This window comes from Gymnogyps californianus, chromosome 10, assembly GCF_018139145.2.
Source record: "Gymnogyps californianus isolate 813 chromosome 10, ASM1813914v2, whole genome shotgun sequence".
In the NCBI taxonomy this organism is placed as follows: Eukaryota; Metazoa; Chordata; class Aves; order Accipitriformes; family Cathartidae; genus Gymnogyps; species Gymnogyps californianus.
In genome coordinates, this window is record NC_059480.1 from 12125842 (window position 1) to 12153749 (window position 27908).

Here is a 27908-nt window from a genome sequence, read left to right on the forward strand (position 1 = left end):
AGTGCAGAAGTCTTTACAGTTTCTGCACGCAGGAGCAGCCACTGCTGTTCAGTTCAACACTAATGTGCCCTGTGGAGCACTGAGCAGAGTACAGTGCTTGCGTTTTCCCTCTTTTGAAGCGCTGTTTCATAGCTTCAGCACAGAGGGGGAATACATGCGTAGGCATCCAATTTATGTAGTATTTTACCTTCTTTATAGTTACAAAAACATGTAAATAGAGAAGGAAAAAAATAATTCTGGAAATACGTAGTATCACCTTCAAAGCTCGTCTGTGCATTCTTTTTCTGGTGTGTGTGCATCCCGTACCCATGAAACCAGACTCACTTGGTTAGCAATGTCTGTTGGCCCGCTCTGTGTCCATGCCCTTGTACTTCTTCACTACACTGGGCAGCATCGAGAACAGTGCATGGGCCACTTACCTTCAGGTTTTGTATCTTAAGAGTCTGACCACTGGTAAGGGCAGTCTTCTGTATTTTTTCTTCTTCTTGCTACTGATATTGTCATATCGTCTTTTTCTAACACCAGTTTAACTAGTTGAATAGAAACAAGAAAAAAACTCTCAGTTTGAGGGATTATATCCATTAGCAATCAGTGGGGTATATTTGGTTGCAATTATCTTTTAGTGCAGTATATTTATTTTAACTGTGAACCGTTTATTAGTCATAAAATATACCACTTGATGGATGCGTTTTTCCAAAGGTTTGAAATAGGGGTACTTCTCTATGAAATGAATTAATGAGACCTATGTCTGAGTCTGGCAAGAATTCTTTGGACTGTGCAGTTATTTATGAAAAATCTTCGGCAACCAGTACTGCTTTATTTCCTGGAATTGTTGCATCTCTGGTGATATACCCATTTGTTATCATGCCAATCACATTTCCTATATTTAAATAGATGGCTCAATACCAGTCATCTCAGGAACACACACAATCATACAGCTACCTGGGCTGGAAGGGTCCTCAGTTAATGTACAAACCTGATCAGGTCTCTGCCAGTGCAAAAGCTTCTGCCCCTCATTTGCTGCTCAGGATAAATGTTCTGATATAGTTGACTCAGTCATTTGGCGATGGACCCTAGACAGAACAGACCTATCACGTTCAATCTTAATTTAATAGTCTTCATATATTGCCTGATGTCAGAAAACTGTAGGTAGGAGCTTGGCAGAACATGAATAAAGTCTGTAAGCCTAGAATGTTTCCAACTTGGCTTTAGTCATGCTAATGAGATGATAAGAAAATATCAAAGGTGAGAAGGTTCAAAAGTAATAATAACAATAAAAATCCTGGGCTTTCCCTGGGCTTACATCAGAATGGCTAGCCTGACTGCAAACAGCCAACAGCTGTATTAATTTACATCTCATACAAAGTTATCTTATTAGCAATAGGTATAGCAGCTTCTTCTACAATTTGGTTAATTTACTGTTAATAATACTTAATTACTTTGTGATGGTAATGTGAAAATGTTATCTTGGTGTTAAGATGACGATAATTAAGAAAAAAAAAAAGGTCTCCCTCAGGGTGTTTTGCAAGCACTGGATCTTTTTTGATCTTCAGGTTTTTGTCTGCAGATTCTCCAGAGCTGTTTGTATTTTTTAACTCTCTAATGTATTTAAAACAGTTAAGGTTTTTCACCTTCAGAGATTCACCACCCATTAGATGTAAGTGTTTAGTTGAATCACTTATTTTTTCCTGAATTAACACCATATAGATTTCACACACTTCATATGAATGTATTCTCCCTGTCATGATTATTCTGTATTACTTTGATTGTATGTTCAGAATTTTGGAGTAACTATCTTTCTTCCTCATGGTGAGAGGCTACTTTCTATGGGAGTGGCTCCCTGAATTTCATAAATCCAGTCAGGGCGTCCATACAAGGACTAACAGTTGGAGAAGTCCCAGGCACTGCTGTGGAAGGCTTTAAAAGGAGAATAGGTTAAAGCATCTATCAGAAACTGTTGGGTTTTGGCCACTTTTTCTTAATTATTTTTTAATAAAAATAGACTCTCCGATTCTAGCAGCTGAACGCTGCTGACCTACAGCATGCTTCAAACTCTGGAATTTCAAGTCCTAAAATACTTCTAATGGAGGCTTGTGATGGGCCTTGTTTTGAGGGTCAATCGTGGCAGTCAGGCCACGCTGTCTAAACGTGTCAGTACTGCAGCGCAGCTGCTGAGCCCCACTGCAGGCAGCGCCAGGAGGGCTCTCCTGGGGAGGAAGGGGTTCTCCTCCCCCCCCGCACACTACGGGCCGAAGTCACCTGGCGAAAGACATGCGCGCCGATTCATCTTCCAGACTTGTAACACATTGCTCTCTATCTGGCGTCTTTTATTGCAGGCAGCCATGAACTAGTGATTTTTAAGGGGTTCGGTTACGTGAAGAGGTGTTTCCAGTCAAGCTTTGCTAATTCCAAACTCTTCAAAAATCAAGAATGTTTATAAAAAGGTTGACTTAGCTTTTGTTTGCCTTCTGGTTCTGAGTCTATTTAAATCCTATGTAGGGACGGTTCTATGCAAATAAGACATTTTTTTTCTTTTACTGCAAAACTCAGTAGTGTGCACAGCGGTGGCAGCACTGGTGTTCCCCCAGACAGCCTCACCGGGACTTAGACAAGAGACCGCACTGTAGCCTCCACGTCCTCATTTGTGTTGATTTTTAAGAGAAATTAAATTGGACTTAAAAAAAGGTAAAAAGTAGATATTAAAAAAACCGTTGCGTGCCCCTGCCCCCAGGCCGCTGGGCCGGGCGGGGCCAGGTGCTCCCACCGCACCGCACCGCACCGCACCTGCGAGCTCCCGCCGCCGCCCCGGGCGGGGCGGTTGGAGGGCGGCGCTGGCGCGTGCAGCGGCCGTTAGCCGCTGCAGGAGCGGGCGAGGGGCTCTCCAGAGCTGCCCGCCGGCCCGCTGTCGCCTCTCCGCAGGACGGACGGACGGACGGACGGACGGAGGTAGCGCGGGTAACGGGGGCGGTAGGTGGGGGAGAGGGGGCAGGCCGCGGCGGGCAGGCGGCGAGCTGGTCCCGGGGTGGGGGCGAAGGGGAAAAGGGACAGCTGCCCTCACCGGACCGGCGCCTCAGAAAGGATGGGAGGGCAGCGGCGGAGCGGCTGCAGAGCCGCACCCCCCGCGGTCAGCGCGGAGTGCCTGGCGGTAACGGAGCTGAACGCCGCCTCGGTCGGCACGCCTGGGCTCGGAGAACGAGCGACCTCAGTCACATGGAGGGGCTGAGCAAGTGAAAGCCTGTGTGTATCTGGTAGAGCTGTAAAGAGGAGAAGGTGGTCTGTCGGTGGTTCCAGATGGTGCGTTGCGGTTCGACCTTACTCTCTGCAGGTGTGGGGAAGATGTGCAAAATAAGTATAGCTAGGTGATACTGCAGGTGTGAAAACTCAAAATGCGACTGCTTTCTGGGAAATGAGCGCAAAACCAACTTTGGAAGTGTTAGGACAGTGGCAGGTGGCATTACATCGCACCATTTGGAGTACAGTGCTGCTGTCCTGCCTTCCTTAGGTCAACGGCCTGTTACGCCTTTGTGTTTCTTTATTGTCATAGTAAGTCTGCCCAGAGTTCTCCACTTGCAGAGCGCGCTGTGCTGGACCTCGTGCTGTGAGGAGGGCAGAGGTGCCTGCAAGCTGGCATTCCCCCAGGTGCACTAGAGCTCTTGTTAAAGAGCAGACTGAGCTGGTGAACATGTATTCCTGTATCACTGAAACAGGAACAAAACAGATAGAAGCAAATACGGGACCTTGGCAAATACAGGATATACCCTAAAGAGAGAGGTATAGTTTTTTGGAAAGGAGAGTAATATGGCTGTTCTGGTCATAAGTTGCCATTCCACAGCAGTAGATTTAAAGCACAAGAACTGTCTCTTGACACAATACACGAACATGCAAACACCTCTTTTTCTGATGCTTAACTAAGGTGTGGCCTTAAAACATGCTGGCAACTGTGGAAGCTCCACTTTTTTTTTTTTTCCCTTAAAAAAAAAAATCTTACCTTTACCACAGAGAAGCTTTCTGTGGGGTGCAACATGGGCAATTACAGTGTGTGAGCTATCTGTGGTGAGTTCACACCCTTCCTTACCTTGCATTAACTTGTTCTGGTCCATGCCCTCAACCTAGTCCTGTTACTGAGAGCCCTGAATGCTGTTTAATTTCATTCTGGAAAGCCGGAGGCTTAAATTGTACACAGGTAAATGCTAGGACATTTTCCCATCGTCTGTGTGGTTTACTCATTTGAAATATTTTTTAACTCCTAAATGTGCCAAGAAATTTATGTCCTTGTGGTGCTTATTTATTAAAAATAATTGTCTTACTTATGCCAGCAGCTGCTGTAAAAATGGTCCGCTGCTTTTTACATAGTATAGTATTGAATAGGATTTTTTGTTATTTAATATTTGAAAAATAATCTTCAATTAATGGTGATTAATTAAATGTAATATTTGTATATTGTCATGCTGCATAACCTGGACTTTATTGTCAAGATGATAAAAACTTGGGTTAGCACAGGTCATTTGAACCAAAGGAGAGTATGGGTTTCATGTATTGTAAAACAATGGTGCTTAGATAAATTTGCCATTTTGTAACTCTGTTTGCTGCCTTATGCTGGAAGAACATGAACCCTGTTTGCCAGTACTACTTCCTTTTGATGTCATCTCATTGTTGCAGGCTTTTATGTCACTTCCTGCTCAGCTATGCCAGGGACAATGGTTTTCAGTTACGGTTTGTGGATCTGTGAGTTCTCTGAATGACTGGTGAGGGATTCTCGAAATGTAACAAAATCAAGCCTGCAATCAGTTGTCTGGGTGGCAGCTGTAAGAACCAATAGGCGGGAACACAAATCTTTCAACAACTTGTGGTTTTTTTCAGTGTGACAGGCTTGTTTTAACCATTGTGACAGATGAGAAGTACTGTTTATCCTGTGAAATATATAGGAACAGTTTCTTGTGTTTTGTTACCCTTGAACAGTGGTTTCAGCAAGGAGACAATCCCAGTGACGTTAGGTTTTTGAGCCTTTTAAACGATCTACAGTAGGAGCAATGGAATAGGAATTCGGTATTAAGTAGGACCCCAAGAGCAAAGAGATGTCGTTCTTAAGGCAGACGAAGGACAGGCACACTGCACTAAAGCTGAACTGTGTTCAGGAGCAACCTACACGAATCACACGCAGTCAGGGACATTACTCGTGACAGTGGACTTCCACAATGAAGTATTGTTCAAATTTATCTCCTATCCTACACTTGGGGTTGAGACAAAGTTTAATGAAGAATAAACCTACACAAATTTGGTGGTTTTCTGGTTTCCCTGAATGTTTTGAGATCTTTTTGCTTTCTAACAGAATGTGTGTAATTCAGCAAAATACAATTTTAAAGACTCTTTTTTTTAACCAAGGAAAAGATTTGTTGTCTTAATGTTTCTGTTGTTATTGTTAGCATAGAGCACCTTAATGCTGCAGCAGTTACCATTGCTTGATTCCTTTTTTTTAGAAGAACATACAGATTTATGTGAAGAAAAATATAAAAAAGTTTGTATGATGCTATCTTATTGGACAGCCAAAGAAATTCTAACCAAAAGCATTTTTAATTTCAGAGAGAGCTATGTGCAGACTTCTCCATTCTTAGAGAACCATGCCGAGTACTTCTTTCTTAGAAGAATAAAAGGGCTTTTATGCTTTAACATTTTCTCAGTCTCTGTGTTGGGTTCTTGGGGGGAGATCCCCAGGTGAAAACATGGCACAAAGAAATAAAGTAGCTTACAACAAAAACCTGTCCTTTTAGATTCTTTAGAGAAGAGTATTTATTCCAACCAGCTTCACCATTAGTTTAACGTTCCAGAATCCTTCTGGTAGCAACTTACATAGCACTGACACAAAAGGAGGTACAGATTTTTAGACACCCCCACCCCCCCCACCCCGAGCAGTATCTTTATTACTGAGATAAAGACTGTACCCTCTCATTTCTTCAGTTGTGCTTCTTGCCCATAAAAACCACATAACAAGAGTTTTTAGCTAGTTATTTGGGGCTAACCGGAGTCTGCCAAATCTATTCATGAAAATGCCTTCCCAAATATGCCAACACATTTTAAATGAAAGGGGTCTGTGCTAGAGTTTCTATTTATTACACAAGAATGAATTTACAGTTTTGCAAGTCTTTTCACCTTTACTTTCAGCTGGTTTGAGATTAAAAATACTGAGTCATGGGTCTTCTGTGCACGTGGGGAAAAACAAGCACTGTGAAATTACTTGGTGTTTTTGTATTTTTTGGAGCTGGAAAACCAACACAGATGATGAAGAGGGACTGTATTTAATGCTCCCTAAATTCTTGTAATTTGGATTCTTGCTACCAAAATATGGGGAAGGGGGTTGGAAGGATGTATGTTCAGAGCCTATAGATGTTTGAAGGGTGTTCACAGGATAGAGGATTTAGTATGAGACACAAGGGTAGCACACAGAGTACTGGAATACAGCACGCTGAGGAGAACACTGTGAATTCCTTCCTCGCAGACTTAACTGTTACATAGAAAGGCCTAACACTTTTAAGAAAACAATGAAAAAGCCTGTGTGAAATGTGCATTCAATTTGACGTGGAAATTGATCAGCTGTTTCTGAGGCCTTCTCTTAGGTATAGATTGGGTGCATGTCTTGATGAGATAGGGAAAATAATATTCCTAAACATTTTGTGAGTTACTTTGTCAAAATGTAACAATTCCAGAAGGGTGGCATCTTTCCCTGGATAATGGCATACTAAGTTTCTCTGAATGCTAAACTAACCAATAAGGCTGCAATTGCTAGATTTTTATATTTATTTTCAAAACACCAAAGGATGCAATATTTCCTGGACATTAAATTGTAAAGTAGGGTGGGGCTTTTTGTTTGTTGTGGTTTTTTTTTTTTTTTAAATGAGGTACATGTACTGTCAACTTTGAGCAACTTTTTTCCACAATGTTTTTCTCAAAAACAAGCTCAATCCTGTTGCCTTGAAATTCTTTTATTCAGTTCTTCTACAGTTAAGCTTTATGTTCCTGTTCACAGACAACTGGATGTTTTTCTCCAAAGCATACATAGTTTTCACTTCAGTCAGACTTGTCTGCTCCCCACCCCCATTTTGCAATGTACAATTCCCACTTGCAGCATTTTCAGTAAACATGGGATCAATTGAGTATACAGAAATAGCTTCTTCTATAAAATTTCCATTAAAAAAATAACAAGTTTTTATTTACAAAGTGTTTGCTACTACAAAGTATTATTTCCTATTGGTTCAAATATACTATTTGCTAATGCCAGTGTTCCTATTAGGAAAGTAAAACTTTGTATATGCATTTTTCTTTATATCTTTGTCAGTGTTTAAAGCACATATAATACTACCACATTCTTTTTTCCGCTACTTCTAGCCACATACAATGTGGTAGTAGAAATTAACACTATTTGATCAGGACAAAAAATCAGCGTAGCTTAATAGCAGTCTTTCTGCAAAAAAAACCCTTTAGTTTGTAATTTAAAGCTATTTGGAAAGAAAGAAATCTATGGAGAATTCAAAAATATGCAGCAAATAGTTTAAAAGATGAATGGGCAACTTGGACTTTCCTGAAAACACAAGAGTTTAGCACAAGAAAAGGGAGAAAAATTTCTGCCAAAGTGCTTGTGTGACACACTATGCCAATACGTATGTTGGGGGAGGGGGAGAGTAAGATGAGTGGGTTAAAAAATTAATTAAAACTTCAAATCCCGTATAGTTAGCATCCTCATAAATTGGATTTGTCAGTGCTTCTTTTCTTCCCACCCACCATGTTTACAAACCCTCCTTTGAGTTCAGCATTGAAAGAGGTCATAAAATAGCTTTGTCCATGACTGGCCTTGTTCTTTAAAAAAAAAAAAAAAAGTCTTATTACATTTAAAAGTTAATGGGCTTTCAAGTGGTTTCTGCATTTTAAACATAAAAAGGAAGTGTTTCTACAACTTACTTCCATGTAGAATATAGTAGATGTTAAAAAGTGCTACTGTACCGGGGGGACAGATGGACCTGCCCTTTTTATCACATACTGCATGTTCCAGCGGCTCCGTAACGTTGGTTGATGTGTACGTCAGCATTAACTCATTGCCAAGGGATTGATCTATTGCCAGATCATCTAAGAAGTGTGAACAGACATGTACCATTGTAAAAACTGTGCCTGTACTTGCTGGCTAGTTACTCCTGACGCGATGCAGGATACGCAAATACAAAGGTTGGTGCCTTGGTCCCAGGGCGTTATTTGCAGTCAGGACCTGAGGAACGAGGATGAACACATATCCTAGTTCTTACAGGTTTGTTCAAAGTAGGATTAATTTTTTCACAGTAGGTGCTTGTGAGATACAGTGTCATAACATTTGCATATACTTCTCTGAAGTATTTTTCATATATACAGCCTGGCTTTAGACACAAGGGAATGTGCCAGAAACTTGTGTGATGGGTTGTGATTCAGCTGGCGTTTTGCTAGGGAAGTTCTGGGAGATCCACTGAAATCCCTGCATTAGCGCAACCAAATCTACAAATTGTTAAAATTACATTAGAGATTTAACAAACCCACCAAAAAAACTGGAGACTGATTTTGTGGACTTAACCTTTTCTGTTCAATGTTTTAACTTTTGTGGCTGTTCAGAATAATTGTACGTGACCTAAAAATTTCAATGGGAAGGGCTATGGATATGTGGTGCTTTTTTCCTCTGACTGCCTTGGTCTTACGGGTGTGCCAGTGCTGCTTCATGGAAGGCACAAGAACCAGATAGTGCTAGGAATTAATTTCTCTGTTTCACTCAGCCTGGATAATGAGAATAGGCTAAAAACAAGTCACTGTTAAAGACTCATTTTGTCTTGGAAAAAGTTTCCTATATGCTGCATAGATGAGTTTGATTTACATCTACAACTGGATTTAAATTTTACGTAGCTATATCCTGCTATATCCCATGTTGTTAATATATCTAAAGCGCCTACGCCTGGAGAGCATTAAGAATGGCATTTAGAGAAGTCAGAAGATTAAGTGGTTGCCACTTATTCTAGCCAATATTAAGAAGAGATGCAAGTCTGGGCTACTGGGAGGTTCCTGTATCTGCTTGGAATTATCATGGCCCTCCTACAGATACTGATCTGATCCAGGTCAGCCTACTTTTCTTATTGGAGAAAGGAAAAATTAAGTTATTAATTTGCTCCATATTGTTCCTAAGCAGGAGGCTTTCTCCTGGGATTTGGATGGTTAGATCTCAGATGTTTCTTCTGCCCAATTTTGAGCAAGGATTTTTTGTGTCCTGCAGGTTAGGTGGATATCCTAAATGTTGGATTCTTGGGTACTGTCAAAAAGATGTAAGCAGAAGCAAAACATCTTGGTTTTGGCTGATCTTTGGGGTAGGCCAGACAAGGTAAGAGTATTAAAGATGTAGAATGAATATGCACTCTCTAAACAGCTGTGATAAGCAGCCCCTTCAATTGTTACTGTCGGACTGCTTTTATGAGCATTCCCTCACCTGTCAGTACCAGCTGGGTTAGGTATCCATGGATGCCAACTCAAGTAGTTAGATTGAACAAGCTAGGAAGTACTTGTGTGAGCAGCTCTACAGTGACTGGAAAGGACGGTAATACTTAGCAGAGGGAATGAACAACTGGGAGTAACGGTTGTGGGGATTTTTTTTGGCAATATACCTGGGTCCAGGCGAGAACAGTTGCTCACAGCCTCTTAAAAACACTCACCAGACTAAATTCTAACAGCTAAATAGGAAAGAGATAATCTGATTTGGGAACCTGGTTAAGTCTAAGGAATGAGAGTTTCAGGAAGTTTCATAGTATCAGGATTTGGTTATGTGAACACCTGCCAGCAGAAAATTACGTATTTAGAGCTGTTAACATGCTTGCAAGAGTAGGTGTGTGATAATCAGAAATTACAAATGATTTATTGGCATGTTACTTCTAGACATAGGTCAGAATTCAAGAAGTGGCATATTTTAAAAAATAAAAACTCAGTAAACAGACCAACGGTCCTTAGCCTCTTCCTTGTTCATCAGTAATGCTGCAATAGGCACCATTTCCCAGATGCCTTCAAGCTGTAAAATATACCAGGCCTTGGAGTAACTGAACTGCAGCATTTCTTTCTTGAAAATTAATTAAGCTTGTAGTAAGCAGAAGGATGTCACCTCAAAGTATGACTATTACTAGAATTTTTTAAATAAAAAATTTCCCAGCTTCATTATACCTGGTTATTTAAAATACTTATGTTCCTGAGAGACTCTTGTAATGAAGATATAAATTAGGGGGGGTCACTCAGAAGGTAACTTGTTTTGGCTTGTTTACTATATACTATACCTTGTGGTTACTAGCTTTGTTTTTTAAATTAATCCAAACCCCAAATGTCTTTAACTCACTACAAAGAAAGTCTTCTCAATAAACTGCCTGGATTATTTTCAGCTGAAAAGAGCCAGTTAATTATAAAAATGACTATTGCGCAGTGTTCAAATGTGATTGATTAAGTTTCAGCCATGCTCTTGAATTAAAATGGTGGATATGGTCAGAAGAAGGAGCACTAGACATTTAAAACCTTAACTGTGGAATTCTAAATTCAAGCATCATTTTATGTATGAACTTGAGGGTTTTGTTTTTCTTAAAAACCCCAAACAAACAAACCTCCCCCCCCAGGATGAAAATTTGATTATTTGGCCTTTTTACATAATGTTACTTCAGGCTGACTTAGTTGATCAGCAGAAGTCCTTCTGCAGGTATTCTGTGCACTCAGCAATTTCCAGCAGCTCAAAAGGATTACGAGTATTTGCAAGCTATAGTTTAAAAAACTAAACAAAACCCTTAACCAAAATGGAAATATCTACAGTGTGGCTTGTACTAGGTTTAATGAAGTTAGTTAAAATCATACCTTCAGTTAAACTGGTATCATTTGCTTTAGTCTTTACTTAAATATACACACTTTCATAGATTAGGTGGATTGTTGCTATTAATTCCAGTGTTGAAATGAGAAGACTGGCACACCTTAATACAATTTTAAAAACCAAAATCCACAAACATAATGTCAGATTTCCACATATAGAAAAAATGCTGTCTCCCACTCATATTTTTTCATCTAGTTTGTGGTGCTGACAAGTTTTCTAAGTCAAATTTGGATTTTTCAAGCACCATAAAGTAAGTCCAGAAATAAAGCTGTTTACTGCAATATATATAAAAGCATTTACACACAGCATTATATTGCTTGCAGCCAGGTGCCTTCTGAATGTATAGCCAAGAAATAGTGTTCCAAGACACAGAAACATGTCATGCATGAAAATTTAAATGTTAACTTTGTCTTATAAGCGATACCATCTAGTACCAGCTGCTACTTGTTTCATACCAATGAATGTCAAGGGTATTGCACGAGACAGGAGAGGATGATGGTAACTGAATAGAAAATGGGGAAACCAGTCTTGCGAATGACCGTTTTATTCTGGAAAGTATCAGCTGCTGGCTTCAGAGGGAGGGAAGGCCGGCATGTTGAAACAACTGAGCACAACTGCTGCCATTAGGTTAGCGGGAGCTGTGTGGTTGCTTCATGTTCTCAATCTCCTGTTACTCGTAGTTGCTTAGAGCTCAATTCAGATGCAACAGCAGCACTTTGTGAGGTCCTGCATTTTCCTGTTTTGTTTTGGGGTTTTTTTGTGGTTTTTTTTTTTTTAATTATATATCAGCTAAGATCAACAAGAATGATTGAAAGGCTTGCCTGAGATCATACATGTGTGACTATGGCTGGATAAGGCCCAAAATTCTCCTAGTTCCCAGACTGTAGTGTAACCACAAGACCACAGTGCTTTAGTTGAACTTCATCCTCAACTGGATCTTGGCACAAAGAATCCCAAGGAAAGAATTTCCTTTTGAAGTCTCTTCTAAATGTTCTAACTTGTTTTGTCCTTTATATTCAATTAGTTCAGGGAAAATAACTTTTAAAGTGTTGGTTCAACTGTCTAAATAAATGTTATGTGCTCCTAGATTTTTTTTTTTTTTTTAAAGTTGATAGCTTGAAGTTTGCCAGAAAGCAAGTAGTTCTGCAGTCCGCTGCTTTGAAGGACATGGACATCAACGGAAGGAAGATATCACTGAAGATCTTCCTCCTGTAAAGCAGAAAGCACACTGACTGCTAATAAAATACATTCCATATCTGGGTAGGAAGCCTTTTTTGCCAGGTTCTTATAGTTTGAAGAGCTCCTCTTTAGCAATTGTTTCGTGTTTTGCTGGTTTTTCTTTTTACACAGATCTTGAGTGGGAAATGTGAAGGAAGTGTAAAGTTAAATGTGCCCCTAATGTATTGGGGAGGGGGGAATAATAACTTTAGAAAATGTTCCCCTTTAAGAGGAGTTCCTTAGGATCCTACATATATCAGGTATCTTTGATCTGCCCTCTCCAATGAAAGCTGACTGACAGGACAATTTTTGAAAAAACAATGGGTTTTTAAGAATAAAAGCAATTATCTGTTTAAATGAAATGTCATTCTTGAAGCTGACAGTTCCATAGTAATATGCGTGGACTATCTGTCACCTTTTCCTCATTTCAAAAGTGAGCCACTTCAATCAAGTGCATTGACACTCTCAGCAAGAATATTATTTTGTATTTGTAAAGCTTTTGTTCATATAGAGGTAGTGTTACAGATTTGGTTGAAGTGAGGTGGTGTAAATCCCTCAGTCTGCTGTTGCCTGTGAGCCATGAGCACAGGACAGTCTTAACAGTCTTGCCCAGAGGGTGAATAACATGGTAAGCATATAAGGAATTCTTTTAATTTGTGCATTTGCAACTCATTTGTGTAAGCTCTACTTGCTCAGTCAAGAGCTATACCTAAATAATGGTGCTGCCCTAACTGCACCTCAACTGCAGGAGTTCCAACTATCTGTGAAAAGTTTCTACATTTTTAATGCAAACATGCAGGTGTGCTTGTATGCTCCTTCCAGTTTTACCTGTCCTGTATGTAGCTAGTTGTGTGCCAACTCCTGTACAACAGCCGGGTAGCATTTTAGCTGGAGCCTCAGTTTATCTCACTAGCTCAGGCTTGCTGCTTTTGGATCTCATTGGCTAGAGTGCAGGTTTGTCTGTAAAAGATCACGTGGACATACCCCACGCTGTGCTAGAGTAATGGTCACAGCAGTCAAGGGATACAGTTTGCTGCTGTTGCTCAAGCAAACAACAGTATGACAAGCTGCCTAATCTCCTAACTAAAGAACAGAGCCAACGTTGTTAAGCTCGGACAGCTATATGCTGGTACTTAGGGACAGGTCAACTATTTACATGCAGTATAAAAACTAAAAAGAAGTAACACTATTTTAAACTGGATTTACCTAATTAAAAATAGTTAACTTCGAGACTAGTTAAAATACTGGATGTTAGAACACCATGGGAAGAGTACATCTACAGTGTATTTTTCTCTGTTATTCAAGGTTTTTTTTAAAAAAGGTCTTTATGATTGGATGTGATGTTAACTATAGAACACGGAGCCTCCTGTTGCAAGTCTAATTTAACAGTTCAAATGGGATTCATGTTGTGGTATTTTAGCCACATATTAGTTTAAGAAGTGGTTCAATACTACTATTTTTCAAAGGCGCATCAAGGTGAGTGCAACAGAAGTTCATTTTAAGAAAGTTAGTCTATCATAATCCAAGCTGACTAGAATGCAAACCATGAAATGATGTATTGTTGACATTCAGGTTTTTTCCTAAGAACCTCAACCTATGACTTTAAAAGTTATGTGACCTGCCCACTCTGAATTTGAAAATACTGCCTTGAAAACATGCTGCCTGAGATCCTTAATATAGAGGCCTTTTTTTAAAAAAAAGAAACAAACCACATGCTATAAAATCAATTATAAAAGTTAGAACAGTAAAGGAGAAGCTATACTGGATACACTATAATCTAGAAATACAACTTTTAAACTTTTTTTCCTTGAAAAAAAAACTGGTGCAGAGAATACTGCTGTTTTTATCCTGACTGTTTAATAATGGCTAAGAATAATCACTTATAATAAATTAGGTCTGCAGTATAAATGAACTTACGAACCTTTCAAAAGAGACATACTATTGTTACTTTTAGAATATCTAAAATGGATTTAAACTATTTCAAGATTCATTTAATCACTTGCAATTTATATTACTTTAAGAATCTTCTATACAGCAAGTTGAACAGGAAAAAAGCAAACATTCTAACAGCTCCTTTTCCCTAGAACAATTTTCATATAAGATAGTTTTAAATAGCTATTTTAGCGCATTCGCGCGTGCTCTCTCCCCCCCTTTTTCTAAAGGTAGCACAGCCGAAAGACAATGCAAGAACTGGCATTTCTTGACTGACACTGTTTTCTTCTCCATCTGGTAAAGATAAGGGGAAGACGGAGACTTGAGACAGAATGTCCCAAAATGGAAAATGTGAACTTGCTGTTTACTTTGCCAAATCTCCAGGGACTTTGTTCTTTTCCTTGGTAATAGTTGATAAAACCCACTTTGCTCTGTGTCTGCATGGCACTCTGTTCAGTTACAAAAAGTTTTCAATTTCAGCTGTGGATGAATTTGTTTTGAAGCTTCCATTTTGCTTCACTGAACACAGTGCAAACCAAGGCAAGAAACTTAAGTAAAATCCAAACAGGAGCTCCCATTAAGAATATTTATGAGCAGCATTTTGTATATTCCATTTTCTACTGTCCTTATTCTGGGGAGGAAGAATCCTCATCTTCATCCTCGTCATCTTCATCATTGAATGAGCATGGAGTTTCTCCCCGTGATTCAGAGTAGCGTGATGTTGCACTGCTGGACTGTTGACTGCTAGGGGCAAGAAACTGCCCAGTTGCTAAGGCCACTTCAGCATCCAAACACAACCCTGGATTCTCACTATCAAAACAACAGAAATGTCGAAGTTCAGAGGATTTCTCGTAAAGTTTTAAGCTTTCTTTTTGGCCTCAGCTTTTCCTTTAGTTAAAGAAATGCTACTTACAAGGAAAAATCCAAAAGCTTTACATTTAACACAGCTAATAGTTATGAAAACTGCTAAAATATTGGAAAGTCGCATAAAAAAGATTATTGGGTGGCTTTTTTTTCCCATAACCAACTAGTAGAATTGCTCAAGCTGAAGAAAGCTTAAAGAATAATCCGTCACAGTTTTGTCAATACACAGAAATGTTTGCACTATGAAATTAAGCTATTAAATGCCACGAGGAAGAACCTGTTCCAGCGTAATCCCTCCTTCCATTTTTTAAGGTACAGGTAACCTCCAAGCAAAGTATGGTTGTTGAGGTGTTTTTTGGATTGGGTTTTTGGTGGTGGTGGTGGTTGTTGGTTGGTTGGTTGGTTTTTAATTTAAACATATGATTAGACTGTGTGGACTAAACTTCTTTCATGAGAGCTTAAGCAGTAGTGCATTTAGACACCAAACATTCTTTTGTATTCTTCAGAAGTATTATCGGGCTTCCTTCCACATGTGATTACCTATTTGTAGTCCATGCCCAGGCAGGAATTTAAGGTTAATCAGGAAAACTCTGTCCTTTATTACAAGGGCTTGGAAGTGATTCTATTCTTTTGAAACATAGATACAAAATAGCTAGTATGTTCAAAATTCAAAGCATGTTGATTTGACCTTTCAAATATAATTATCAAGGAAGGCAGAATAAGAGACTTTTTCACAATCAAAAATCAACCGTAATAGAAAACATCTCATTTCCTGCATGTAAATGGTATGAAATAGCGAGGTTACTGAAAGTACCGCAAGCGTGTATCACTATCCTTGAATAAAAAATGATTTTATTTACCTTGATTTAGCATCAGAAGTGCCTCCTGCTACCTCTAACTGTGAAACTGCTTGTGCTGAACTTGAAAGTAACCCTTGGTTTATCCATGAAAATCCTGCAGACATATCTAGAAGAAAGCATAATTGTATTTATGATAGTTACTTAAATTTTTTCTTCCTTCTACAATCTTAAACTTTGCATTCTCTTTGCAGTGAGGATTCCTGAGTTTAGAAGAGAAGGCACCAGTAGCTCCAGTTGATTTTATACTGTAGATGTGTCCTGTTTAATCAAGATGAAATTATATATATACACACCCCCAGTGTCTGTGGATGCACTCAAGCCTTGCACTCCCTCACACTCAGAACTGTGGTTATTTCTATGAAGCTTTTCCCTCTGTCTGAAGCGAATGCACACTGCAGATGACCTCAGCTAGTAGCCGTATGCAATCACAGTACCTGAAATAGAGTTTTGGAGTCTTTCATGGAAACTTACTGCTACAGATGATCCTATCAAATGCCCCAACAGCTCTAAGTGCCTTTGCTGTTGCACTTGGTGAAGGTATAAATGGAACTGTACTTGTCAGGGTTGGAGATACTGCAGTGAAGCCACCAAGGCAGTATGCGTTTCAGTCGTGTGTTCTGATGGCCAAAGGCAGTTTCATCTTGGTACTCTCATAGCTGGCTGTAACGCAGCCTCCTAATCCATTCTGACACTGAATAGAGACGGCAATCAGCTGTGGACGTGAACAGAGCATGTCAAAGGTCTTGTGCCAAGAGCATGAAAGAGAGAGCCTGTTGTACATTGCATGTGTGATGTGTAAGTCTCCTCCCTAGGGACAGGAAATTTTAGGATTAAAATGGTCTTGCAATAATGCTGAATTCCTTGAGGTAATTTGTTAAAAGCTCTCTGAGGGATCTGAATGGGTTACTTACAACCCTCATAGTACTTGTTTTCAAATCCCCTAACAAGTAATGCCTGTCAGTTGTTTCCAGTTATGCACATTTCTGCCAAGAGAATCAGCAAAACAAGTCCATTGACCCAGTTACATTTCTGGGATTTTTTTTGGGGGGTGGGGGGTGGTGGTGGTGTTAATTTTTCTTAGATAAGGTGTTTCTATTGATCTACCCAAATTCTATCTCAACACAAAGTTAAAATCAAAATAAAGTTATCAATCATCAGGACTGTCTAGTTCTTTTTCAAGGTGCTTGCATATGGTTCCAGCTGGATGCATTAAACCAGGTGTTAAAGTCCTTATTATTATTTTCTATGCCTAACCAAACCTCTGTTCTGTACAGCACAATGGCAGTAAAATGGGACTGCACTATTCATATTTTATCTAGAATTGTTCTGTAACAGCAGATAAGAGGAATAACTAAATGTATTTGTTACATACGCTTTGTCATTTGTCCTCCTGTGTTCTTGTTAAGCTTTGGCTCCTTGAGATTTGACAGTGTACTGCCTAGCACAGGGACTGTTTTAAGCAGGTTGCCACAGCCACATAAATTGGCTCACCATCCACTGGGATTCACAGGCTACCTTGTTTTGTGCTGTGGAGACTTGTTAGCAGTGAGGTATTTAAATGACATGTTACAAAGCAAGGCTAGCAAGGTTGATGTTCCTCTCAGCAGAGTCTTTGGAACATGACAGAAAACATTAATAAGTGGCAGCTTTAGGGTGATCTGTGAGGATGGAAAAGGTGAGAATAGTTGAATATGGACATAGCTGGATGGCTTTCATTAAGACTGCCCTAAATGTAGGTTTGTTTTCACAGAGAACATGTTCTGACAGTCTCCTCCTGTCTTTGCAGGAGAAGGCCGAACCATTTGGAATGACTGCATTCTATTTAGATTAATAAAGTGCATTAAAGATGTATCAGTGTTGTTTCCTGGTCTTTTGAAGGGGTGTACTTGTGTGTACATGCTTAATATTCTAGAAGAATAACAAGTCACTGCTAGTAATCTTGCGTTTTATTAACATTTTGGGATAATAGCTAGTTAGCTTTTCTTTTTGAAGAGCAAGGTGAAGGAAAGTATGCATTTTACACATAAGGCAGAAGGAAGGTTCATAGACGCATATCCCTGCCTTGTACTTTCATTGCCTTATATTTCTAAATTTTGTTTTCCAGTAGGCTCTGAGGAGCCAGGGAAAAGAGGAAGTTTGTGAAAGATGGGGAGTTTTAAGAAGCCATTTCGTGTCTGGAAAGGACTGTCAAAATAGAAGTCTGCCTACAATGAGAAGACTTACTACTTCTAGCAGAGTAGATAAACTACTGATAGCTACATTTACAAACCAGGGAAAGCAGGTTGGAAGAAAACTTCCCAGGATGGTACAGTCCACTGTAAGAGTGGCATCCTTATTATGAACTGGGCGTATCTTGCAGGAGATATACTTCATAGACATTTGTACTTCACATGAGAAGGCTCTGAAGGAATACCCTCAATAGCCTTTCTTAGTTAATGCAAAAGTGAAAGTGCTGCATAGGATTATTGTTCATAGCTGAACAGGCTCATTCATTCAAGGGGTACTCTTATCTCTTCAGTTCCAACTCCAGCCCATTTTCCAGTCAAGGCTTGTTATGCAGGTAGATCGCAGAGCACTTCTTCATGCAGGGAAGAATAAAGAAGTGGTGTATCTAGAGGCACTCAACTGCACCACTTTCTCTGCCCACTGCCTTAGTGGGATACATACAAGTGGGATGTTGTTACCACAACTATTAGTGCCTCAAAATTTTTACTTCCTGATTTTTTTTATCTGTAGTCTCATTTCTAGGAGTGAGGACTCAACTGATAAAAGGCAGGACTTGGTTTTCTGTCAACTGCCTGTAGTATATGCATGGCTTAAAAGGCACAGGATGGTACTTTGGATACGGTTCGACAAGAGTTTTTATGCTTGTCTCAATCAGTGGTGTATTTCTGTTCATCCACCAATCTCACTCCCTCCTTTACACTTGAACTGTTCTAGTTTGAGCCCTTAAGCTCGATAGTTCTACATGCTAAATGGTCAGAAACTCCTCTGCCAGATAAAAAGCCTGCAGTTCAGTACCCTGAACCAGCTCCTGAAGAGGGCAGAGGAAAGTAACTAACTGTGTCAAAATGAAGAAATGGGCAGCAATGTGTAATTAGGATTGTGACCCTGGGATGCCATCTTAAGCTGGTGCAAGTGTCATGTTAGAAATAACATTGCTCCTTCCACAGTAAGAAGCTGGCAAGTATTGTGGTTGTAGTGCAGGCTGTTGTATATCCATCACTTTTTCTGGACTACTGACTTAGCTAAAGCAACACTTTAACGTTAACTTTTACTGTAAGTTATGGTTAAGCTACTGTATCCTCTACTCTTGCTCCCTTTTGGGAAACAAGACAAAGTAAGGTCAAATCATGTCAGTTTTAGAAGTCTGCATCAATTATGACAATCGAGCAACAGAAAAATGTGTTACAAACATCATTTAAGATACAGATAATATTTTTCTTTATGGTGTTAATATGCCTCAGCTTCTGCCGATTTCAATGGCAGTCAGACACCTGAGGATCATACCAATGTAGTACTCAAAATATGTATTAAAAAAACCCCAACACTTTTTTGCTAAAACATCATGAAACCTATAAGAAAACCTAGAAGACAATACTTTTATCAAATTAGGACACTTCAAGAATGGCTAAAACACATGATCCTCCTGCAAAGAAAATACACTAATAAGGTTTTGATGCACACAACAGCAGTTCCAAGCAAATTATTTGGCATGTTTAATGTAACTAGAAGTTACTTTTTTTTTTTTTTTAAAGCTGAGATGGTCCAAGTTTTTTTGTCAATTTTAGACTTTTTTTCATTGAACTGGTTTAGACTTGGAATCTTCCAACTGTTTCTCCAGTCCTATTAGCAAGCATTACAATACAAACTATTGGTAGTGTTTTGAAGTTAGTAATTATCTGAAAAAAAGATGACCAGGCTAAGGTCAAACTAACGTTGTATGGGAAATGACTTACCTACTTAGACATATTAAAACAGGACTGGTTTCTACAGCAGTTGAGTTCATGGAGTCAGCTAGTGTGGGAGAACTTTAATCTCGATTGATTGTAATAAATTTACTCAGTGAATAAATAAGAGACCTTGATTTGCTTTTCTTGTGTAGTAGTAATTGAAGCCAATGTACTTACTTAAAAGTGCCATCATGAGAGCTATGGAAGTAACAATGAATTCTAAAAACCAGTAATGAGCCTTCCATTTCACTACCCTTGCAGTGTAAGAAACAATGTCTAAAGACTGCCAAGGTTAAAATGGGAAGTTATACTTAACTGAAAATACGTAACCAGGCAAATGCTGGCCTTTCAAGTATTGTGCAAAACATGTAAATCTGTTTCCCTTATCTGTCAGTTACTGCCATTAGAAAACTCAACTATGCAATTCATACTCTTAACTGCAGATTTGTGTTGTGTAATGAAGTAGCAAGCAACAGATAGAAGAAACCTTTAAAATAACTGTACATACTCTAGTAACAACACTTCTAGACTAATTTTTTCAGAGCCTGAAACAGCTGAATGTAACCCATGTCTGAAGAGTACATTACTTGCCTCAATGTATTTGGAGTAAAAAATAAAATCAATAAATTTCTTATGATTAAAATTCTCGATAGGTTTCTGGCTGCTGGTCTGCTACTAGGGAAATAACCCTAATCCCAACATTCTTTAAGAATATGCAGTCTTAGAATCTGTCTTTTTCTGTTTAGTTTCTTTGAAACAGAGTACTACTAGTTTCTCACTTGCACAGGAACATCACGGTTGTTTTGCCTTCAATGCTTTCAATAAAAAACCCCACCAGCAGTACATTGCTGTGACTGAATTTTTTTCAAAAGAAACTAAAATGAACTACTAATCACTAGTTTAGACATGCAGTTTTATTGCTTAATCTTTAAAAACTGTTTTACTCAGTAAATCGTGTAATGACACAGGGTTTTTTGCAAATGTAAAGAAACCCTATTCTCTGAAGATAAATTAATACAGGTTTAAAATGAAATAGAAATTTTAGTTTGCTCCTCGATACATGGGAGCAATTAAGTAACTTGAAGACTGCAACACTATTAAAAGATGTGGGTTCTACTCCTTTCCTCTTTTTTACATTGGTGGTAAATCATGTGGTAAATAATTTTTAGTTGAATGAACCTGCAAGGAACAAATCAAGATGTCTTTCAACTTCTCTTTTTGGCACCAGTGCAGCCTTATAAAGACTTGGGGTGTAATTTCAAAATTGACCAAAATTAAAATATGAAATCTTAGTTTTAAAACCCACAGGACAAGGGGACCAGGAAAACACAAACAAATATTGATAAACATAAGCACATTTGATGTAGTTTGAAATGTTAAGCCATTTAAAATGTACTAATTTTAGTGAATGTAACTGAATTCTAATTTATATCCAGCAGTGTTTTGACATCACAAATCTTAAGAAACTGTTTCATTCTTAATTCTCTCTCATAGTAAAATCAAGAATACAAAAAACACATGTTCAGCTTCCTGACTACTTAACTGTATTTTTCTTAGCAAAACAAAATAGCATTTTTAATATAAAGCCTGCATTTAAAAGAGCCTGACATGAAGATTAAATGTTGCCAACAGAAGGGAATCAACTTTAGGAAAGTTTTAAACAATTAAGTCAAATGTTTGAAGTTTCCAACCTCCCTGTGTGAAAGACACAGTTTTATACGACTGTAATTTAAACAAGACCAAAGCCTAGTTAGTAGAGAAGTCACGGCAATAGCTTTGTTCCCCCTTTCCTCAAAAATGAAGGTCTGTATACAGTAATTCATTGGGTAACACTTCCTTTACAGATGAAGTCCCTCCAGAAACTTGAGAAAATGTTGGGCTAAGTTTAAGCTTTGGGTAGAGCAAGAAGAATGCAGTCCGACAATAACTAAAGGAAGTGATTACAAATTTTAGCAGCTCTAGTCCAATGATGGACTGAAGGAGATCTAGGTTTGAGTCTATTTAAGTGTGACCTGTTCAAACAGTATGACTAGGGGAGGTAAAAGCCTCTGCATGGGACACCTGTCCTGGAACGCTTTGGAGCCTCTTGCTTTATTTAGAGAAGCTCAGTTCTCAGATGGCACCTGCTGGCCGTATGTTTTATCTAAGTATCACTGTTTCACATGTTAAGTAAGTGTGGAAATGACTGGACACAGGAGAGCCTACACTGAGCATGTCTACACGGACAGAGATACGGAGAATTCTTAGCAGAGCTCACCTACCTCAGGCAAAGAAAAGTGCGAATGCAGCTGGGTCACATGTGGATTACACTCAACCAGTTCAAGATGCTCTTTTTCTTTCCTTTTCCTCCTCAACTTGGGAAGAGCTGCCTTCTTCCAGTTTGCTCCTCCACACATCCACAGTTATTCAAAATTGATACTAACGCATGAAAATCTGTTCTTGGTGTCAATTTAGTTATTTAAGAAATAATTTCTTCATAATGCAGTTTGTTGTTATAAATCAGTGTGAATTAAGTTTACGGGACAACTCTGATAAACCTTCCAAAATTAACTGTAAAACAACTTGTTTATGTATCAACCCTACTAGCTCCCATATAACTGCAAATGTTGCATACCTATGTAGGTTAATATCATTAAATTTGCTTCAGTTAACTAATGTTATGAATTTGATCAGGAACAATATTTAAAAGTCTCATCTAACTTACCTGTGATGTAGCCTTCTAAAGCTTTTGGCACCAGTGATTTTGCAGTTCTTAGGTCCTCAGCTGAGCATTTGCCTGCCTCAAGCCCAAAGGACATTCCCATTCTCTTCAGCACCTCACTGTCATCATGAATCTCAAAAGTGTTATCAAAATTAAAGAGGTATTCAAATCTGCATGTAAAAAGTCAAAGTGAGATGGTTTTGAAAAGAGCACAGCTATGCTTTTTTTTGCCTATTTTTTCCTTTTTTTTGGGATGCACTGAGGTAAGTGTCTAGATTCTTCATTATCTGTAAAGGATCCTTAAGGAAAAAAAAAATGCAGCAAATGCTTTTTGTCTTCTGCTTCTGTGACTGGCATGCCTACAGGGTTTAAAATGGCACTTTCTCAATTAAAGTAACTTCACCACTGCAGGAAGAAAGTCTTAAAATTTTCTATCATCTATCTCATTAAACAGATTCAAAGGGGAAGAGGGAGGCCTTACTAAACATGAACCTTCACTTGTACTAAATCCAGTATTTTTAAAGGTCACCTGCAGCCCTGCCACCAAAATAACTATTTTGGTTTTGCTTCTTTTACCTTTCACTTTCTGTTCTAATGTGCAACACTCCTCCTGTGAAGTGACCTATTTAACTTGGTACAACTTTGCTTTTCTGGATGCATTTGGATGCAGCTAGCAAAGCAGTCTGTTCAGGGTCCTGTATGTTCACATTTCTGCTGCAGGACTCTCAAAATGTTTTTCGTTGCATATAAAAGTGGAAGTAGTGATAGCAACTTGATATAGCTTTAAGAAAAGCAGGGGCATCTAGACTGGCCTTATGCTACGATCACAGGCTATTAAAAGCCTAGACAGCACTGGTCCAGGGATTACAATATAAGGCTAGTTCCCAGTACCTCATTTTCTGCTGACAAAACCTTTATCCCTGGAAAAGCAACCCATCTATGAGACGCGATCTTTAAAAGATACACACTGGTGGGTCTTCCATTAGCTCTTGAAGCTTGTGTCACGTGGATTTTCTTGATAGGTTTTTTAATACTCATTTTCTCATGCCTGATCCAGTAAGTTTGGAAAAGTTACATCTTTTGTGCCTATACACAAAGTTTTCATCTAGAAATCTACATGCTTTGTACTAGGTGTAATTGTCAGTTACAGGCATCATTTCTTTTGTGACTCATACGGTATTACTTGTAAAACCTATTTTTTATGCAGCTATATTTATTTAAGTGTAACCACATTAAAAGGGAAAATAAGATGTGTCACTGTACCTCTATTTGGTACAACTATCTTCTTGCTACCTAGACTCGTGCAGCTGAAGTCAAGTAACTATGTTTACACAAACAGGGGAGACCAGTGTCATACCAAGTTACTACCAGCAAGCTGTGTAGTTAACTAAGTAATAACTGAATTCAGCTTTTATGGTACAGGATTAAAGGCTGTATTTATTGATAGCTCTGCATTTCTCCTCCCATGTGCTGTGGTAAAATACTGGATGCTAGAAAGGAGTGTAACTCCTTTTTTCTCCCCCCAAGTTTCCAAACAAAGAAACTTACAGTCATATTTCTCCAGTATAGTTTCTAGCAACCTGCAGCCTCTGATGTAGGAAGTCCCTGCACTTCTTCTACCTTTGCTGTTAATAGCTATTTGAGGATTTTCTTTCAGGGACTTGACATGACCCCTTTTTGAACTTACGTAAACTTTTGGCATGAACAACATCAAATGCTATGATTTGCATAGACTAACTGTTACAAAACCACTTATATTCTAGGCCAAAGAGTCCATCTGTTCCTTCTGTGGCAGCCTTTTCATAGCTTCATTCATTCTTGCTGCCCTCCTGTGTCTCTCTCCTGGTTATGCTATACTTTTTCCAAGAATAAGAGAGCATATAGTATTCCAGATATAAAAGCATTATATGCATCTAGTTTTACATTGTTATTCCTTACTGTTTTTCCTAATAATTCCCAGTGTTATTTTGGCTGTTACTGAGAAATCAACTTTTGTTCTCATGGAATGATCTACTGGGCTGCCATCTTATTATTCAGTGCTAAAAGCTAGGTCCAGAGGCCAATACTGCATATGCAAAGGTTGGGTATGGCTCCTGTCCGTTTCCCATGGTAAGTGCAAATTTGATCAACAATGAATTGCATCTGGATTTGCTGCTCTTGCAGGCAATTCTTCCTCTAAGGGTACAAGAGCCTACTTCCTACATGTTTTCTCTAACGTATAGCATTGTATCTCCAATGGCAAAATCTTCTGCATTTGCTATTAGAATAGAGATGTTTTTATTTTCCAAGTTTCCGATACATCTATTGTGTCTGAATGCTTGTTTAAAACTAGGTATTCTGGTTCCTTTTTTTCTTCTTTTTCCTAAGACCTACAGCATTTATATAGAAGCACCATAGACACTAAATACATTTTTCCTGTTTAAATGGGACTGACTTGTTCAGGTGCCTCATCTTTTCAACGTAATTTTTAACTTCTTCCTTTGTATCTGGAGACTCTGCTTTTCTTTACTCCAAGTTCAGAAATGTCATTCCCAGTATGCTGGTTGGCACCCATCTGCCTTCTCAAACTCTAAACAAAACTTGCCCAATAACCTCTTTGTTTTACATGCGAGAAATTTCATTCTGTTTTGGCTAGATAAAGCCTGTTCTTGCATAGGAAAAAACTTACAAGACACAAACCTATGTTCCTCATGATGCTAAATCCCCCTTATATGTACCATTTTTCCAAGCAATTATTTTCTTTTGGAAGATCTGCAAAACCAATTTTGAGTAGCTAATGCTGTGAGCTTACCTATTCGTTGGACTTTCTAACATCACCTGCTGCTGCATCATAAATACCGACCAACTAATGCTTTATATAAATGTTATTTCGGAGAAGAAAGGAAAATGGAAGCCCTTTAAACAGTGGATTATTAACTGCGGTTGAAACCAAGTGAAGGGCAAGCATTCAAGTTGACCAGTAATGGGGTTAGGCAGTGCAAATACTCTCCAATAAACTACAGAATTTGAATTCTCCAAACTGAGTGATCACTTTTGCCAACTGCCTTATTTAGCAGATGAATCTAACAGTGGTTTAAACACTAGCAGTTTCTGGCACTGTTTATCTACATACTGCTGCTGCCACTAATCAGTTACACAAATAATAACCACAGTGGAAAGTCTGTTTAATTTGGGTTGTACACTTAATGATCTCCAGATGACAGTAATATTGAAGCTGGGTTATATAAACTGAAATATCAACAACTTAAATAATTTTCGTGTGCTCATTTTTAGTAGTAGTGTTTTCTTACAGTTTGAGATTGTAGAAGCGTGTTACACTTCTCTAGATCCCAAATGCCAGCTTAATCTCTGACAACTTCAAAGCAGCAGTTCTGAAGTTTCAGTATGAAATCGTTCAACTTTTTAACGACTTCAAACCTAAATATAGAGCACTTTTAAAAAGTGCAGTAAGAACTGTGTAGTATGCCTGTAAAATAAGGGAATAGTTAAGCTAAATCAATATTGATCCTGAAATTCCCAACTTGCTGAACTGCAGTGCTGATGGGAGTATTCAAAAAATTTTGTCACAGAATGTATTGGACTTCAGTCCAATTTTCTACAAAAATTCAACTTCTAATAGTATTGCTTTTTTGCATGTTGGTGCTTAGGTTACTAGAGACTATTTTTGCTGTATGTTAATTGACTTGAAGTTCAATACAGGATTTGTATACCACAGAGTGAAATCTGTAATCTGCAGTATTAAAGCAAGGCCAGCTATTTTCAGCTAATAAACTAGCTGTGATCCAATTAACAGTTAACATAACAGTACCTCATACTTTCAGCCATATTTTCACAGGATGAAGAGCATAAGCAGCCAGAATTACGTAAGTGGAAGATTTTCAGATTAATATAAGAGTGCAACTACAGCAGTTTGCTTACAAAGACAGTATTTCAAATTTCTATATAATTTCCTTCCTTTTTTTCCTTCAAAGAGCTAGGTGCGGCCTTTTTGCTATTAAAAGACACTTTCGAAGTTGTTATTATCACCTCTAGGATGTTACTTTTGTGTTACATGGATCACCTTGTGTTTCTGACTAAATACATTTATGGCATATTAGGAATAAGAATTCAGAAGCACTACCACATGGCTTCATTAAAAGCTAGTGCTGTCCTAGTATATAATTTCATTCAGTTATTTGTCCTGTGCAGTGAATGCTCTTTGAAATGTCAGTCTGATGTGCCTTTTACAACAGTGAAAGACAGCCTGTTTTAACTAGTGGTTGTAAAGCAATGTTGATAAACTTAACCCTATTACTACTGCAGTTGCATTAAATATTAAAAAAAACCAAAACCCAAACATCCCCCTGAAGTGACAGTAGCAAATTTAAATACATAAATACTTTTAGTAAGCTAGAAAAATTTCTCTCATTTGTTCAAAGAAAAATTCCAGCCCACAAAGAAAACAGAATTCTAAAAATTGATTATATAAACACTCACTTATCACTTGATATGCTGCAGTCTATAACTGTTCTTTTGCTAGTGTTGACTATTAAGAAAGGCAGCTGTATTGTTGAGTTCAAAGCTGGAGGGCCTTGATTTTGTTGTTCATTTTGCTGATTTCTTTGTACCAAGTTTTTGAATGCTATTTGCTGTAGAAAGAAAGAAAGAAAAAATGATCACTGACAATAAAAGAGCAGACATCAGTGTTTCCAGGAAGTGGAACGTCATAGCTCTTATTTACCAACTCCAATACCTCCAGTAATTTTCTGTCAAAAAGTAAGTTGTGGCCTGACTTCCTCTTTGCACTAGTGAAGCTCACCAGGAACAGAAGTTAAACCCAAATTTTTCACACATATCCTAATGGCTACGCCCCCCTCACAATCCCTAGAGAAGAAACAAGAAAGGAGCAATAAAGCTTGGTGGAGAATGGTTCCCCATTCCTTTTGAAAAAGCCCTGGAGTCAGAGGTCTCCTCTGTTATTTTATATGCATAATTACCTCAGACTAGGAGCTAGTTACACTGAAACAAAAGTTAATTTCAGAAATTTCAGCATCCCCCCACTTCCCATGATCTATATTCTCTTCCCCTTCTCATCCATCACCCTCTTTTCTCTCTCAAAAGAGTTAGTTTTGAAATTCTCCTCTTACCACTTACTCTCTACTGAATTCTTATATCTGACTGCACATGTATGAAAATGTGTGTTGTCAGGAAATGTTATTTGAGGGATTGGAAGTCAGTGTACTTACTTACCCACTTTGAGGCACTACTTAGTCCACTTAAGGGGAAGATGGATAGACAGAGTCCCAAAGGACTGGTAAACCATTTGACAATGAACATAATCAAGGAAATAATGACAGTTGTAGATAGTAAGGGAGTGCAACTCTGTCATTTTCAGACTAATAGTTAAGAGGGCCTGAGTTGCCTTATTTACACCAGGATAATTTCATGTTACTCTTAGAGAAGCTGCTAATTTATTAGGCCAGACAGTCAGAATTGTGCCTTAAGTAGAG

The 27908-nt window shown here is 38.6% G+C and overlaps 1 protein-coding gene across 4 annotated transcripts in view; it reads right to left on the reverse strand.

Annotated features, from left to right (window-relative positions):
• Nucleotides 1–13916: 13916 nt before the first annotated feature.
• TFDP2 (transcription factor Dp-2) overlaps nt 13917–27908 on the reverse strand; it is a 46672-nt gene continuing 32680 nt past the window's right edge. For all 4 annotated transcript variants that reach the window (XM_050902267.1, XM_050902266.1, XM_050902269.1 and 1 more), the window contains 4 exons: nt 26896–27047; nt 22423–22589; nt 15766–15871; nt 13917–14851 (listed from right to left, as the gene is read on the reverse strand). In XM_050902267.1, coding sequence (XP_050758224.1) covers nt 14668–14851; nt 15766–15871; nt 22423–22589; nt 26896–27047 — 609 coding nt within the window. In that variant the 3' untranslated portion in view covers nt 13917–14667. The remainder of the gene's footprint in view (nt 14852–15765; nt 15872–22422; nt 22590–26895; nt 27048–27908) is intronic.